General features: G+C 32.3%; 1 protein-coding gene across 5 annotated transcripts in view; it reads left to right on the top strand.

Annotated features, from left to right (window-relative positions):
- Window positions 1-14,272, top strand: part of LOC122528119 (CCR4-NOT transcription complex subunit 6-like) — a 131,892-nt gene that overhangs the window by 13,593 nt on the left and 104,027 nt on the right. Inside the window, exon 4 of one of the 5 annotated variants that reach the window (XM_043652878.1) lies at window positions 6,502-6,557. The exons of the other annotated variants lie outside the window; for them this stretch is intronic. Within the exon in view, the coding sequence (XP_043508813.1) occupies window positions 6,502-6,542 (41 nt within the window). The 3' untranslated portion in view covers window positions 6,543-6,557. Of the gene's footprint in view, window positions 1-6,501; window positions 6,558-14,272 lie in introns of those variants that run through there. 5 annotated transcript variants of the gene reach the window in all.

The raw sequence follows: 14,272 nt of genomic DNA, 5'->3' as shown, positions 1-14,272 counted from the left end.
ACTTGAACAACTTTCAAAACTCGAACAAAAATTCTCCGCTCAATACCGCAACAAGCTACTTTCATTTCCTCTTGACTGTACTGCTATCCTCGAATGTTTTGTTTCAATCTCGCTTTCGTTTCAACCGAAAAAGTGCTTCGAATGTTACATTAATATCAACTTCATCTTATTTCTCTCAAATTTGGACGGTTTCCAAGAGTAGAAATAAAAGATGCCAAAAGATAAAAAATAAGGACGCTTATAAAATAGCTAATAAACTAAAAAAAAAAAAAAAATAAAAAATTAAACTAACAAACTAAAAATAGCTATGACTAAATAGCTAATAAATTAACTATTATTCATTCTTCTCGAGCTCAAAGTACTTTTAACAGTACAAAAAAAAAAAGAGAGAAAACAGATTCTACCGAATCCGATCAATATCGTCACTAATCAACATTCTTAACGATACAAAAAGAAAAGAAATAACCCTTCGGATTAATTATTATCCATTCAGGAATCTCGACGGACTTTCTCCGCGACTATGATTTACTCGTAAATTGTCGCCGGTAATTAACGCGCTCCACCTTTCTCCTTCACAATGCGATCGAACGAACGAAAGGGGTCGAGCTCGATCAAACCGCTCGTGTCTCCAACTTTCTCGACTCCGGCTGCCTCTATCTGTACGGGAATCGTTCTGATCGCGTGTGACGACACGCGAGCTACGATATCGAGTCCATTCTGCTACGTACGTGTACTCTTCGGGTCGTGTGTGCGCGCACGTGTGCCACGAACCTAACCACGGACGCGATTTCCTGCCTTTCTCTGCCACCGGCCCGGCCGAACCCGGCAAACGAAGCGAATCGAACGATAAGACATTCACTCGACGCACAGAGAAAGAGAGAGAGAGAGAGAGAGAGNAGAGAGAGAGAGAGAGAGAGAGAGAGAGAGAGAGAGAGAGAGAGAGAGAGAGAAATACGAGTGTGGGCAGTGGGCAGCAGCTATTATAAACGAGACTCCTTATCTCTGAGAACTAGCCGGCATCGCTCTTTCCCACGTTTTGTTGCTCCTGCGGAACCGCGGAGGGCGTTTCCTTCGCGGAACGCGCGAACAACAGCGAGAGATAGATTTTTTTCCGAATTTTGCCGGTCGATATCCTCGAGCACAGACGAGATAATAGAGAAAGAGAGAGAGAGAGACTGCGAACTTTCGTGACCCGCGATTTGATATACGACATAGTAAAAAATTACTGACTCGTTAGCGTTTAATCGCTTGCTCTGACAACTGATTGCGGACCACAACGAGTGGCCAAACCGTATACAATAATTCGTCTTCTTTTTGAATTCATCGGTATATCACTGGATAGAAATTACTAAGAAGTAATAAATTTATTTATTTATTTCGCTGGGTTATACTTAAAACCGAGGAAATATTGCAATTTTGGGACAAAATATTTCCTCGGTTGCGCTGGCAACTGATTGCGGACCATAACCGTATACAATAATTCTTATTTACTAAGAAGTAATTCATCTGTATATCACTGGATAGAAATTACTAAGAAGTAAATTTATTATTTATTTTGCTGGCTTATACTTAAATATACTTAAAACCGAGGAAATATTGCAAAAAATTCTAGCGCAAAAGGTTAACCACTGACAGCTGATTGCGGACCATAACGAGTGACCAAACCGTATACAATAATTCGTCTTCTTTTTGGTATATCACTGGATAGAAATTACTAAGAAGTAATTCATCTGTATATCACTGGATAGAAATTACTAAGAAGTAAATTTATTATTTATTTTGCTGGCTTATACTTAAATATACTTAAAACTGAGGAAATATTGCAATTTTGGGACAAAAAATTCTAGCGCAAGAGATTAATCACTTGAATTGCGGACTATAACGAATGACCAAACCGTATACAATACAAATTCGTCTTCTTTTTGAATTCATCGGTATATCACTGGATAGAAATTACTAAGAAGTAATAAATTTATTATTTATGTTGCTGGGTTATACTTAAATATACTTAAAACTGAGGAAGTATTCCAATTTTGGGACAAAAAATTGTCGACGTGCATGGCACGTCATTCCAGCGGAAGAGGTTAACAACGGTGAGTTGAAAAACCAGTGAATAACATGATTTTTGAGACCCGTTAACAGTGTCAAACTTTTAATACCGAAATATGAAGCTAGTCATTCTACTGTATATCAGAAAGAGCTACGGATTTATCGTAACTTTCTTTCAATATATAGTGAATTAAAATTCTAAAATTATTAATACATGGTTTTATGTATAAATGTTTTACATTTTATTGAGCATTCTTAAGAACAATTTGTAACTAATTAAATTTTCAACTATTTCAAATTATTATTAACATATTCATTTACATATTTCCTTGTGTCACATATTCAAATTTGTGTTGAAGTGTTAACAATTTTATTAGAACTATGCATTGTTACCATTTTCTATTCTGCCTCTCGAAACCGGCTCGATTTTTGCGTGCCTGCCGATTCTTTCGCCGGAGAAAGTTTAACGAGGGATCTTTCTTTCCGTCTGGCCGTTTTTCAACCGAGTTTCAACGGGACTTGTGTCCCTTTCGACTCTACCCGATGGTGAAAAGCGTTTCGTTTCGACCTATCGTTTCGAATCTATCGGACTGCTTCTCAAACGTCGGTCCGCGGATTTATTGTTTCAGCGTTCGCGTTCGAGTATCTATACGAATGTCAATAAAAATATCAGCTGGAGTGATGAAAGCGGTTAATTGTTATATCAAAATATTTATACAATGAAAATTTTTCTCGATTGAGAAGGTGTTGAAATAAGTTGATTATTTGATCATTTACCTTGTGAATGAGCATTTCAATATTGGTAATTTGATTATTTTTTTTTGTTTAAATAATATTTAATTCTATACATGTATCTTTATTATTATCTGATAAAGGATCGTTCGTAAGTACGTCTCACGTAATTAGAAAGAGCAAATGAAGATTTTCTTTTTATAGTTTCGACGATAAAAGTCGATTAAGTTACGTTATTTCTATAATCGTCATAAACGTCGAAAGTACGAGCGACAACGAGGCTAGATTTGTTTAGAAGCATTTAACGTGTAAGATTGAAAAACTGACAGTTTTGAACAAATATCTGAATTGTTTCGAGGAGTGGTAACATTCACTTTCTATTCCTTAATTTACTATTCTTTGTAATCAAGCAGATGGAAAATATTCCAGGAACGTTTTCTGTAAATGGTAGCAGAAATAAACATAGAAAGTTTATATCGTGGAACTCCAAGTTCCAAATTAAGGAAATTCTAAGTAACAATGTCTCAGTGACAGCAAGAAACAAATTTTCGAAACTTTTTCCTTTCTGACGTAACAGAATCTAATCTTTATGCCATTCTCAGTCTTGATCGTCGTAGTTAAAAACAGCACACGTGATATTAATGTGGCGAGTAAAATCTATAAAAAGAATTAACATTGACAAATTTTAAGAAAACCAAAAAGTGACTCTAGATCCAGAATTGATACATGATAAAATCGTAATTCGTTTGTTCTTGGAGAAACAGTTTAATAAAATAAATAAAATCAATAAAACAAAAAAGAAATAAAATCAATAATATTCGAACGAATAATTAATATCATAAATCGCGTGTAATATATATGGAAAATTAAAAATTGAAAATACAGTTGCTTCGTAAATATGAAGAGAATTGTAACGATAATTACAAAATTTATGAAACATTAACACGTCTTAAATGACAATTATCGTACAAAGACGAAACTTAACGATCAAATTTATTACTTGGAATATAACAAAATTCAAAGGGAGCACTTGATAATCATTTAAGCGCGTGACATAAATTATTAAATAAAAACAAGAATTTCAATATTTTTGATTAAAAAACTAAATTCGTTATAGAGTTATATCAAAATACATTGTGCAATATATATTTCAATATATATTGTACATCATATTGAAATAACAGAGTTACATGGACTGTAACTTTTTTAGTTCAGCGCAGGTTACATATTTCAGAATTTTTAATTTCGTGCTTTTTCTCCATTTTGCAATAAAGGAAAGGAAAAAAAAGTTTCCACGCCGACATGAAAGTATTGGGTAATTTATTGGAATATTGATTTAATTTTTCCACCATGACACGTCGCTTCCCTTTTAATTGAGATGTCGATTCGGAGGGTTTTATCGGTTCTATCGGAATGCTTTTGAAAAATGATCTTTACCCAGAAAATCGCAACAAACGTCGGCAGAAGACAAGCATGAGAATGTATGTCGTGCTGCAAAGGGACATATTTAAATTCTTTTGTCTGTTACGTCCTGTTTCTGCCTTGTCGTTATTTAAGAGGCACAAAGATAAAGCGTGGGGATCAGACGGGAATTTGAGTGTACTTCCGCGTTTATAAACGCCAGACGTACTTACATCAATGGAAAATAATGCTGACTGTAAGGTACATCAATGAATTTGCAATAGTGCGAGAGTAAGTCCGGTAGATCGTTCGGTTTAATTAAGTCGCTATGAAAAACCTTTGAAATCGAGCCTTTGCTCAAGTTTTTTTTTTTGTCTTGCTCTCTCGCTGATACAAAGCGGAAGTTTTCCCGACAGACGTAATTGCTTAAACGCCAGCTGGATAAATAAAATAACAGTTTATATCTGCCAAATTTTGTAATGAAAAAGAAGTTTGTCTTAGTTACTTGAGTCTTAGTTCGTTATTTCGTAGTTACATGTCTATACACAAGAATTTCTAACATTTTATAGGTTATGTCTTGTAGGTTACATTTAATTTATAGGTTATATTTTATCTCTTAGTCAAAATTACAGATTCTGATAAATGATGATTTTTTTTTTTATATCTTATAGGTTATATAATTTATAGGCTATATTTTATCTATTAGTCAAAATTATACAAATTCTGATAAATGATGATTTTTTTTTTATATCTTTTAGGTTATATTTTATCTCTCACTCAAAATTATACAGATTCTGATAAATGTGAATTTTTTTTTTTTATATCGTATAGGTTATATAATGTATAGGTTTATAGGTTATATTTTATCTCTCAGTCAAAATTATACAGATTCTGATAAATGATAAATTTGTTTATTGCAAAATAAATCGGAAATGATCTACCATACAATTATTGTAATATTAAAATGTACGAAATGTATTCTTATTATACAATTCTATAATCAATGTAAGTTTTATTTTCTTTACTGAACATATCATAAGTACATATAGAGTTACGTGAGAAATATTTTAGGATCGGTCCAATTTTAATTAACAAATTAATCAAGACTCACAAGAATGTACAAAATGCTTCTCTCTCTGTTTTAAATATTACACAGATGTAAGATGACTTTTGTGACTGTTTGTCAGTGATTGTGATTCCTTCGATCAGTTTAAATTATCAAAATATTTCTGTGTACGTGATAATCTCACCGTTAATGCAACGACAACATTACGGAAATTATTAATTTCGATTTTTCAGCAAGTAGGAGATACATAGGTACATTTTTATGCATTTACAGAATATTATAGAGAACAAAATTCCACAGAATGCACATAATACGAGGAAATATACAATATATCACAAAGTACAATGTTTTCAATAATACTTGCTACATAAAAGTGTATCAGCACTGTTGTATAAAATTATCAAAAATTATTTTAATTATCATATTACAATATACATTGGAAAATTATTGTATAACATTATTTTAATTATATTTTCAAAAATATGAATTTAAGTAGACTCTGCCGGTCGGCTTTGTTTTCGTTAGATTTTGGAATTACTCGGTTAATGTACAGTCTTCCACTTCCATTGTAATATAATAAACACACAGGGGAAATAAGATAATATTTGATAATAATCGCGCGGAATAATTAAACGCGCATTAAAATGCAGATAATTTTATCTTGCTCACTTTTCTCGAAGCCGGACGATTGTATTCAATCTGACTGCAATTAATTCCCCCGACAACGTAATCACCACGTTGTAACTCGTCTAGAAAACAATGTAAAAGCTGTATAAGCCACTTACGCGCTACGGTACATTTTGCCATGCGAGTTATTATCCGCAGGGATTATTTAGAACTGAATTATTTAGGGCATTAATTGCATCCTCCGTTTCGGTGTAGGCGATTTAATTAGAAACGTTGACGACGAGATGATTGATAATGAAGCAGCGACTTCATTTGTTACGCGAACGCCTCTGCTCCCAACGAAAGTGTACTCGTTACTCTAATACGTATAAATAATTACGTATAAATACGTCTACGGCGGGTGGTCGTCTGTTAATAACTTAATAAATTAGAAAGAGGGCAAGTTAATTGCACGAATTTCCTTGTGAAATTGCCGCTGTTGAAATTCACGGTTTTCGCGATATTTCCTCATTTCAGCCACCGCTTTGTTCTGTTAGGTTGGATATTTCATTTCCAGCATCTGCAAATTCAAACTTTAACTTCAGCAGTTTTCCTTTTTTTTTTCTTTTCTTCTCCTTTTTTTCCAGGTTTTCTTATTACCGCGCTAATGAGAAAACGTCCTGTTTAATTAAGTGACATTCCCTTTCGGTACCCGTGTATAATCTACGGCTAAGGGAATATTAATTAAAAATTGTTCTCAATTATCGCTTGCTTGAAATTTTAATTGTATTATGCTGTACGTGGGACTGGACTGTTACTGAAATTCTGGGTTCCCCTGTGAATTTTTGATCTAGGTCGAATGTGGATACGACTATAACATAGAGAGTCGGACAAAAGTTTTTCCCCGTCTATTTTCTTTTCTTTTTCTTTTTTTTTTTTTTTTTAAATAAAACATCAAAATATAAGAGAAATCTAATTTTATTAATTTTAAATTAAATTTCAGTTCAAACATGATTTTTTTTCATTATGTTTTAACAATTATTTCTTTCAAATGTTAACCGATGTCAGAGCGTTCGCACAGGAAGTGACTTTTGGCACATTCTATATATGTACGCGATGGATTAAAATTTGTGACAGTAAATAAACTGGTGTCATTCATTTTTTTTTTAAATCGACTTTAAAAAATTAAGTGCACTGGTATTCCCTCCCCCTTTTTTTTAAATTTTCGGTTAGATAGGAATCGACAATGAACAGAAGGTTATTCTACACGCAGAAAATTGTAGAATTTTTTCATTTTTGCGAAAATGAAATTTGAAAATCCATCGAATACATTAAAAACTCTATTTGCTTCAAAACGAAGTCCCAAACGAACAAATTTTATCCCATATTTTCCACTTATTTTCCCTTGTAGAATCATCTCTTGTCAATTATTCACTCCTATTTAATCCTGAATACATTGGACACTAGCTTGTTTTTCAGGATATATCTTTATTTGTAAAATTACGCATAAACCAAACTACGATGATCTTATTCCGTCTAATAATATATATTCCTCTATAATAACACCATTCCTTATAACAATGTCATGTTCTTTACGATAATATAACAACACATATGTTATTAATAATAAAGTACAATTATTAATTGAAGTAATTCATCATTCCTTACAATTTCAATGTAATCATCTTTGCAACGATCTTGTCCCTTATAATCACACGCACATAATAATAATAATAATAATAATAATAATAATAATAATAATAATAATAATAAAATACAACGTTGCGTAATAAATTAGCTGGAACAATTCGTCACTTCGAATCGTTATTTTCTCTATTCCAAATAAAAAATAATTTTACTTTATTCCAAATCAAATGTAGCCAATGTTCTTGATTTTCATCCGACTTCGAAGCCGTAAAATCTTTCGAACTTCAATTACTACACGATCTTGCCACGCGGTGTACGTCAGAGACGTGCCACCGATCGGCCTCGGTATCCCAATACCTTGGAGTAACGATCGATTACCGGCGTAATCAACGATCGTTTGTAATTGTCGATTAAGCAAGTTAAGGCGGGTTTAATCAGTCAACAGCCGCGAGTCGACGAGGACAAACGCGAGCCAGCCAGAGGGCTGAGAAAGCGAGGCGAAACCTCATTTATAATTCACAAGAACGTTCTAGTCTCTCTCTCTCTCTCTCCCTCTCTCTCTCCCGATGCGATTTTACGGACGCTCTGACGGTGAGTTTCACTTATCACGCTAACGGTCTTGTCAAGCAACGAGATCGTTCTTTTGGCCTCGCGATCGTGTCTCCCCCGATTTTCCTGTACGTACGTGGATCATTGTCGTTCCGCGATCTTGAAGCAATAATCGACCTTAGTACAGAGCCCTCGCACGATATTTTCGAGCTCGTTTTCAAGATTAGCTTATCGATCACTTATATTAAGGGGGCAGGACAGTTTGACGGGCCTAAAAATTACGAATACTTCGGAGGGATAGTAAAACGAAAGTATATATTTGATCGACGTGAGCTTTTGTGGTTTATTTTGACACGTTATGAACTAAAAACGACATTAAAAAAGGGGAAAAAGTGGGCTGTTATTTAACTTTTTAACGGCATCCTTTTACATAACTTTTTCTTTACATTGCCTATCGGTGTGCATGATTCCAGCGAAACAGGATTAGCTGCAACAAAAAGGGTAAAAAAAGTTCAAAAGTAAACAATATTCTCTAGGGATTAACGACCGGACATTTTCATTTCTGTGAAAATTATGAAAATAGCAGCTATTTATTTTTAATGTATCGAATTTATGCCAAAAATTTCTACGTTTTTCGTTTATATTCTTCGACATTGTTAAAAATTGAAAAATGTTTGATCGTCAATCCCTAGTAAATGTTACGCTAAAGATACGTACCAAGTTTCACAGTGATCGGTTGGTTAGATTCCGAGATATTTTGCACGCCGTTTCTAAAAACCGAGTTTCGAGGAAAACGCGTTTAAAGTTTCAGAACGTCATTTTTCATACATATCCTCTATTTACTTTTTTTACATATATATCTCGCGGCTCACAGTTCTTACAATTCACAACTAAATTGAATCCAAGTCCCCTAATATTCGATTCACCAAAAGTAATATTTGAATCGCACGATTTACACTTTATAATACTGCTTAAAGTTGTAAATAGTGATACAAATTCAATTATTCTGTATCCGCGGATTTATTATTATACCCCAAAATAAGTCGTTTTCAAGGCTGGAACTTTTTGTATCTTATTTCTAAGACTTCGAACTACTATTTAAGACAAAAAAAAAAATCGATTTTTTAAAAATTACACACTCCTGTCCCCATAAAGCACATCATTTGCAGAGAATATAATACTTTTACAAAATACGTTTTTCACCTGTCAGATCACTCGACATTGATAGATTATTTTCAGTATATGTTTAATAGATCATTTTAATATGACTGCTCGTTCCTTTTTTCCAATTATAGAAAAATTATGTACATTTATCCATCCATTTACACAGATTTTTTTTTTTATACACGTTATATAAATAAAATAAATTTTTATCGAATTTACTGTGCATCAGTGAGACGCGAATTTTTATTTAATTGTATTAATTACATTGTTACATCATCGGTGTCGAAACGTGCGGCATATAAAATTGATGAAATATTCCAATCCTTCCTTCCTTCCTCCTTGTAACATCGAGATAATTAATCTTTCAATTTTCGTTCCATTCTTCATGTTTTGAATTGAAGTCGTTTTTTTGGAGTAACAAGATCTGCTGCGCGAAAAACAACTCGCGAATTATTCTAGGGAAATTTTCACGTAATATTTCTACAAAGATAAAAAAAAAAAAGACGTGGATCTCTCGATGGTTCTCAAAAGTAAATACGACAGAAGCAAAACTCATTTTCATCAGAGATGATCGAAAAGCCGTACGATAGTTATTACCTATTTGATGGACGTCAACAACGACTCGAGATTTCGAGAGATAGTTCCATGTCGTTGCGTAGAAATCGTAAATGATTTGTCGAATTACGGTAGGCAAAGTAATCCAGTAACGAGGGTGAAAAGAAATGAAACGAGGTTAGGTAACGAGGAGAGAAAACTTCGAAACGTATGGAGGTCGAAAGCGCGAGGAAGGTGATAGTTGTCAATTTCTGTTACGTCTGTCGTCGCGTTCTATGCAATTTGAACGTGATCCTTCGTTTCTGCTTCTTTTCTACTGTTTGTTGTCGATAAGTGTTCGCAATTACGCGTATGACGTTACGTTTTCTGTTTTTTCCAATGGTAAAACAAGTAGAAAGCGGGCAAGGACAGGACTGCGAGATAAAGAAAACGTCCAATTTGAATTACGGTAATGGGGTTGGTAGGAAATTACATTGTAGAGGTAGGAAATTACATTTGATGATCAGACAGGTTTACACAGGTATTTTTAACAGAAACGTGAAAGAACATCTGAAACATCAGAAGTTGAAAAGCTGATCTATAAATGTGTGTGTGTGTGTGTTTTTTTTTTAATTGGATTAATCATTTAAAATAATTTTTATTAACATTTGATAAAAGTGTCATTATGTTGTATGCATGTGTGAAAGAAAATTATTCTCTGCGTATTTTCATTGGATTAATCGTTTAAAACAAATGTTTCATATAAAATATTTCATAAAAATATTATTATAAACAGATACGCACGTTTTCATTTAACGAGAGAATTAATGTTTTAATGTTGTAAATAGCGTTATTAAACGTTCTATCTCCTCTTGACTTGAGATTTTCTTCTCGATCTTCGCTCGAAAGCATTATATGTAATTTGCTTTTGTCAATTTTCGAAAATTTAGATTCGTATTCCATGGGATTATATTTTTCTAATCAAATCGAAACCGTACTTCCCATCGCGAGTGTGACTCGTTGTTACAACCGAAAGGGTTATATATAAATTAAATTCACTTGAAAAAAGCTAGATATTAATAAATACGACAAACATTTAATTTCTAAATATATATTTATTTTTTTTATTTAAAAAAAAATAATATATTTATATATACTTGGATCATTTACTTTCGAGATAATTAAATTATTAAAATAAATTAATCAATCCTGATACAAAAGGTAATATTATTTACTTATTTATTTTTAAAAAATTCATTTTCGTTACCTTAAACTATTAATAATATTATTAATTTTTAACTCTTGCTAAAATACATTTTTATTATAAATCTTTATTAAATTAATATAATTAAATTTTATATATATATACATACATACATATATTTATATTTATAAATACATCTATAAGATCTTTGGTGCTTTCATCTTCATTTTTAATCGTAGCTCGTATTTATTTTTAAAAAATTCATTTCCATTACCTTAAACTATTAATAATATTATTAATTTTTCACTCTTGCTAAAATACATTTTTATTATAAAACTTTATTAAATTAATATAATTAAATTATATATATGTTATCATTAAATATATAATAATTAAATTATATATAATTTAAATATACGTATAAGATTTTTGGTGTTTTCATCTTTTTAATCGTAGCTGTTGCTCGTACAAGAATGTTGAAATGTTGTAAAAAATATTATTAGAACGTAGAAATATCACTATGAAGGTACCGCAGGAGTATTCGCGGGGTTGGCAAAGGTGTGACGTCCAAACAAACGCGTAGATGACGATCCAAGAGGGACCCGGATCCCATTGAATCGAACCGTAAATCACCTGTGCTCGTTGAGTGCTGCAATTGCGTAAATGCACGTTGAAAAGGCTGTGCTCGATCGCCCACGCCTTTAACCTTAGATCACCTATTATGTCGGTAAATAACATTCGTGAAAATGACGATTTCGATGAAAGACATAAATACATAAGTCGAGAATGATTTTATATGTAAAGTAAGTCACAAGACTATTTAATAGAATTGCATAATAACGTATATATTTCACGTAGATCATAAATGTATTTGAAAAACATGGAGTATTATGTCAGTGAGATGATCTCGATGGAAACATCTTTAACGATGCTTGTTCCTGCAATATTTATAATATATTATAAATTTGCATTATATCAATAGAATATATTTGTATTAAATATTTGTTTGCAATGTATCTCGTATGTTCCATGGATAGATTTCGAAATAATTGATATAATCACGATAGTTGCATCTCGTTGCAGTATTATTAAAATTTCACAATGTACGTTTCATTTCATAGTACGGCTCAGTTATTCATGAAATTATTTACGAAAGTAAGTAAACTTTTTTTGTGGGAACATTTTGTGAATGTAGAGTGTCTATTAAGTGAAACATTTTTGAAAATTGACACCGTAAGTGAAGTACAACTATTATTATTATTACGTAAAATTTGAAACTAGTTCGATGAACTTAATGTACATGTCGAACATAATGGGCATCTTGAACAAGTGACTAGTGTCGAAGATGATTTCGTTTAATTATTCATGACTTATATTCATATATTCCTAGCTGTTTAAATACTTTGGATCTCTACGAAATGTCATGTATTATGTTAAATGTAATTAATTTGCAACTTTTACGTATATTTTTTAAATTTGTTTCAAACACGATCACGATATGTTAACGAAACTTCAAAATGTTTTTATGTAAATAACATATAACTCATATATTATTTTATATTTTTTCATTATAATTTTATATGTTTTTATTTTGTATTTTTTCATTATTATTTTATAATAATACAAAACTCATAATATATTTACCTTCGTGAGTGACTGAATTATGGCCGTTGAAGGGTAAGTGGATCATTCGACACCGCATGATTGAAATGTTTGTCATCTTTGCGAATGTTTAGCGTGCCATTTTATAACTCACAATTCACAGAAATTCCTTTGTGTCTGTTCCCATAAATATCAGCAATGGGACGCGAGGTTTTCAGATACAAAAAAAAGCCACTCGTAACTCGCATCCTTGGAAGTTCTTTTTGTCAAATATGTAGTGAAGCTATCGGTTTGCAGTGTTATAAATTACAGCAGACACCGATCGAAAAATAACGCGAGACCTTACTTTTTCTTTCTTTTTTCACTCTCTTTCTCTTTTTTTTTTTTAGTAGCTGACAAACTCGAAATAACGAATAGGGACGGGCGTTATCAATCACGATAAATTTCCGGACGCGTGCTATCCCAAAAATTTATCGGTAATTTTGTATCGCGTTTTACGAGGCCAGCGCGTATCTCGTCGTCGGTTCTTCTTTTTTTCGTTCTCTCCCCTGGCCTCTTGTTTCTTTCCACTTTTTTCCCTTTTCCATCCCTTCGTGGACATACTCTCGTCCTGTCTCCGCTTCCCTTCGCCTTTCCCGCGGCCAATTCCATCGGCGTGACGCGAATCGATAATCACCGATCGGCAACAAAGCTGTCGCGATGCACGGCCAAGATGAATATTCTTTTTTTTTTCTCTTCTTCTTCTTCTGATCGTCCTGGATACGACATCACCTTCGCATCACGATTTTCGACGAATCGATTGAAATTTCACTCGCGCGAAATTACTGTGCGAAAGTTGCACGCACGCGGCAGAAGAGATTTTTGCAAGCGAAACAACCGCTGTTGATTTTGCATTAATCTCTGCCCGATTTCGTATATAAATTTCCTTGATGCGTGTTACTCTGTAAAGCGACGCTTGCACGCGCTGAAATTGCAACGTTCCCGTTTCTTTTTTTCCTTTTTCTTTTTTTTCTCATTGGTCGTTGTTATTTCGCGTTTCAGTAGAAAGATTCCGTGTATACGTTTTACTTCGAAAGTATAAGTATTTTTTGTTCAATTAAATCCCTGTTAATAATTCGCATTGTACGACGGAGTATTTTCATAAAATATTGGCACAAGAGAAATGAGAACGTAGGTTGATGAGTGTCATATTAAAATATTGTAACAAAGATACGAAATAACAAACGGATGAAACGCAGATTGATATCCCGTCGCAAAGTATTGTCTAAATACGGAATTGTTATTCAATGAAAAAGTATTACTCAACTCGTATTTTTCTCGTCGTTTTCCTTTGTTTTCAGCGAATGCATTACGAGCTTTTTACTGTTATCTTTAATAAATAATTATATTTAAAGTGGTGGCAACGAAAATGAAGTAAACAATTGGATTCTAATAGAATAAACGTTGATTTTATCAAAAGTCTAGCGTCTTGTTAACGATTGTAATAATGACAAACTTATATTAATTTAACTTATTTTATTATATTAATTTAAATTATTTTATTATATTTATTATATTTATAGTATTATATTTTTAATTTAATTACATTTAACTTTATTATATTAATTTAACTATAATGAAATTAATTTAATTACATTTAATTTTACTATATTAATTTAACTATAATAAAATTAATTCAATTACATTTAATTTTATTACATTAATTTAACTATAATAAA

This window comes from Frieseomelitta varia, unplaced genomic scaffold (assembly GCF_011392965.1).
Source record: "Frieseomelitta varia isolate USP_RPSP 00005682 unplaced genomic scaffold, Fvar_1.2 scaffold_246, whole genome shotgun sequence".
In the NCBI taxonomy this organism is placed as follows: domain Eukaryota; kingdom Metazoa; phylum Arthropoda; class Insecta; order Hymenoptera; family Apidae; genus Frieseomelitta; species Frieseomelitta varia.
The sequence above is the reverse complement of the archived record's forward strand: the minus strand, read 5'-3'. Positions and strand labels throughout refer to the sequence as shown.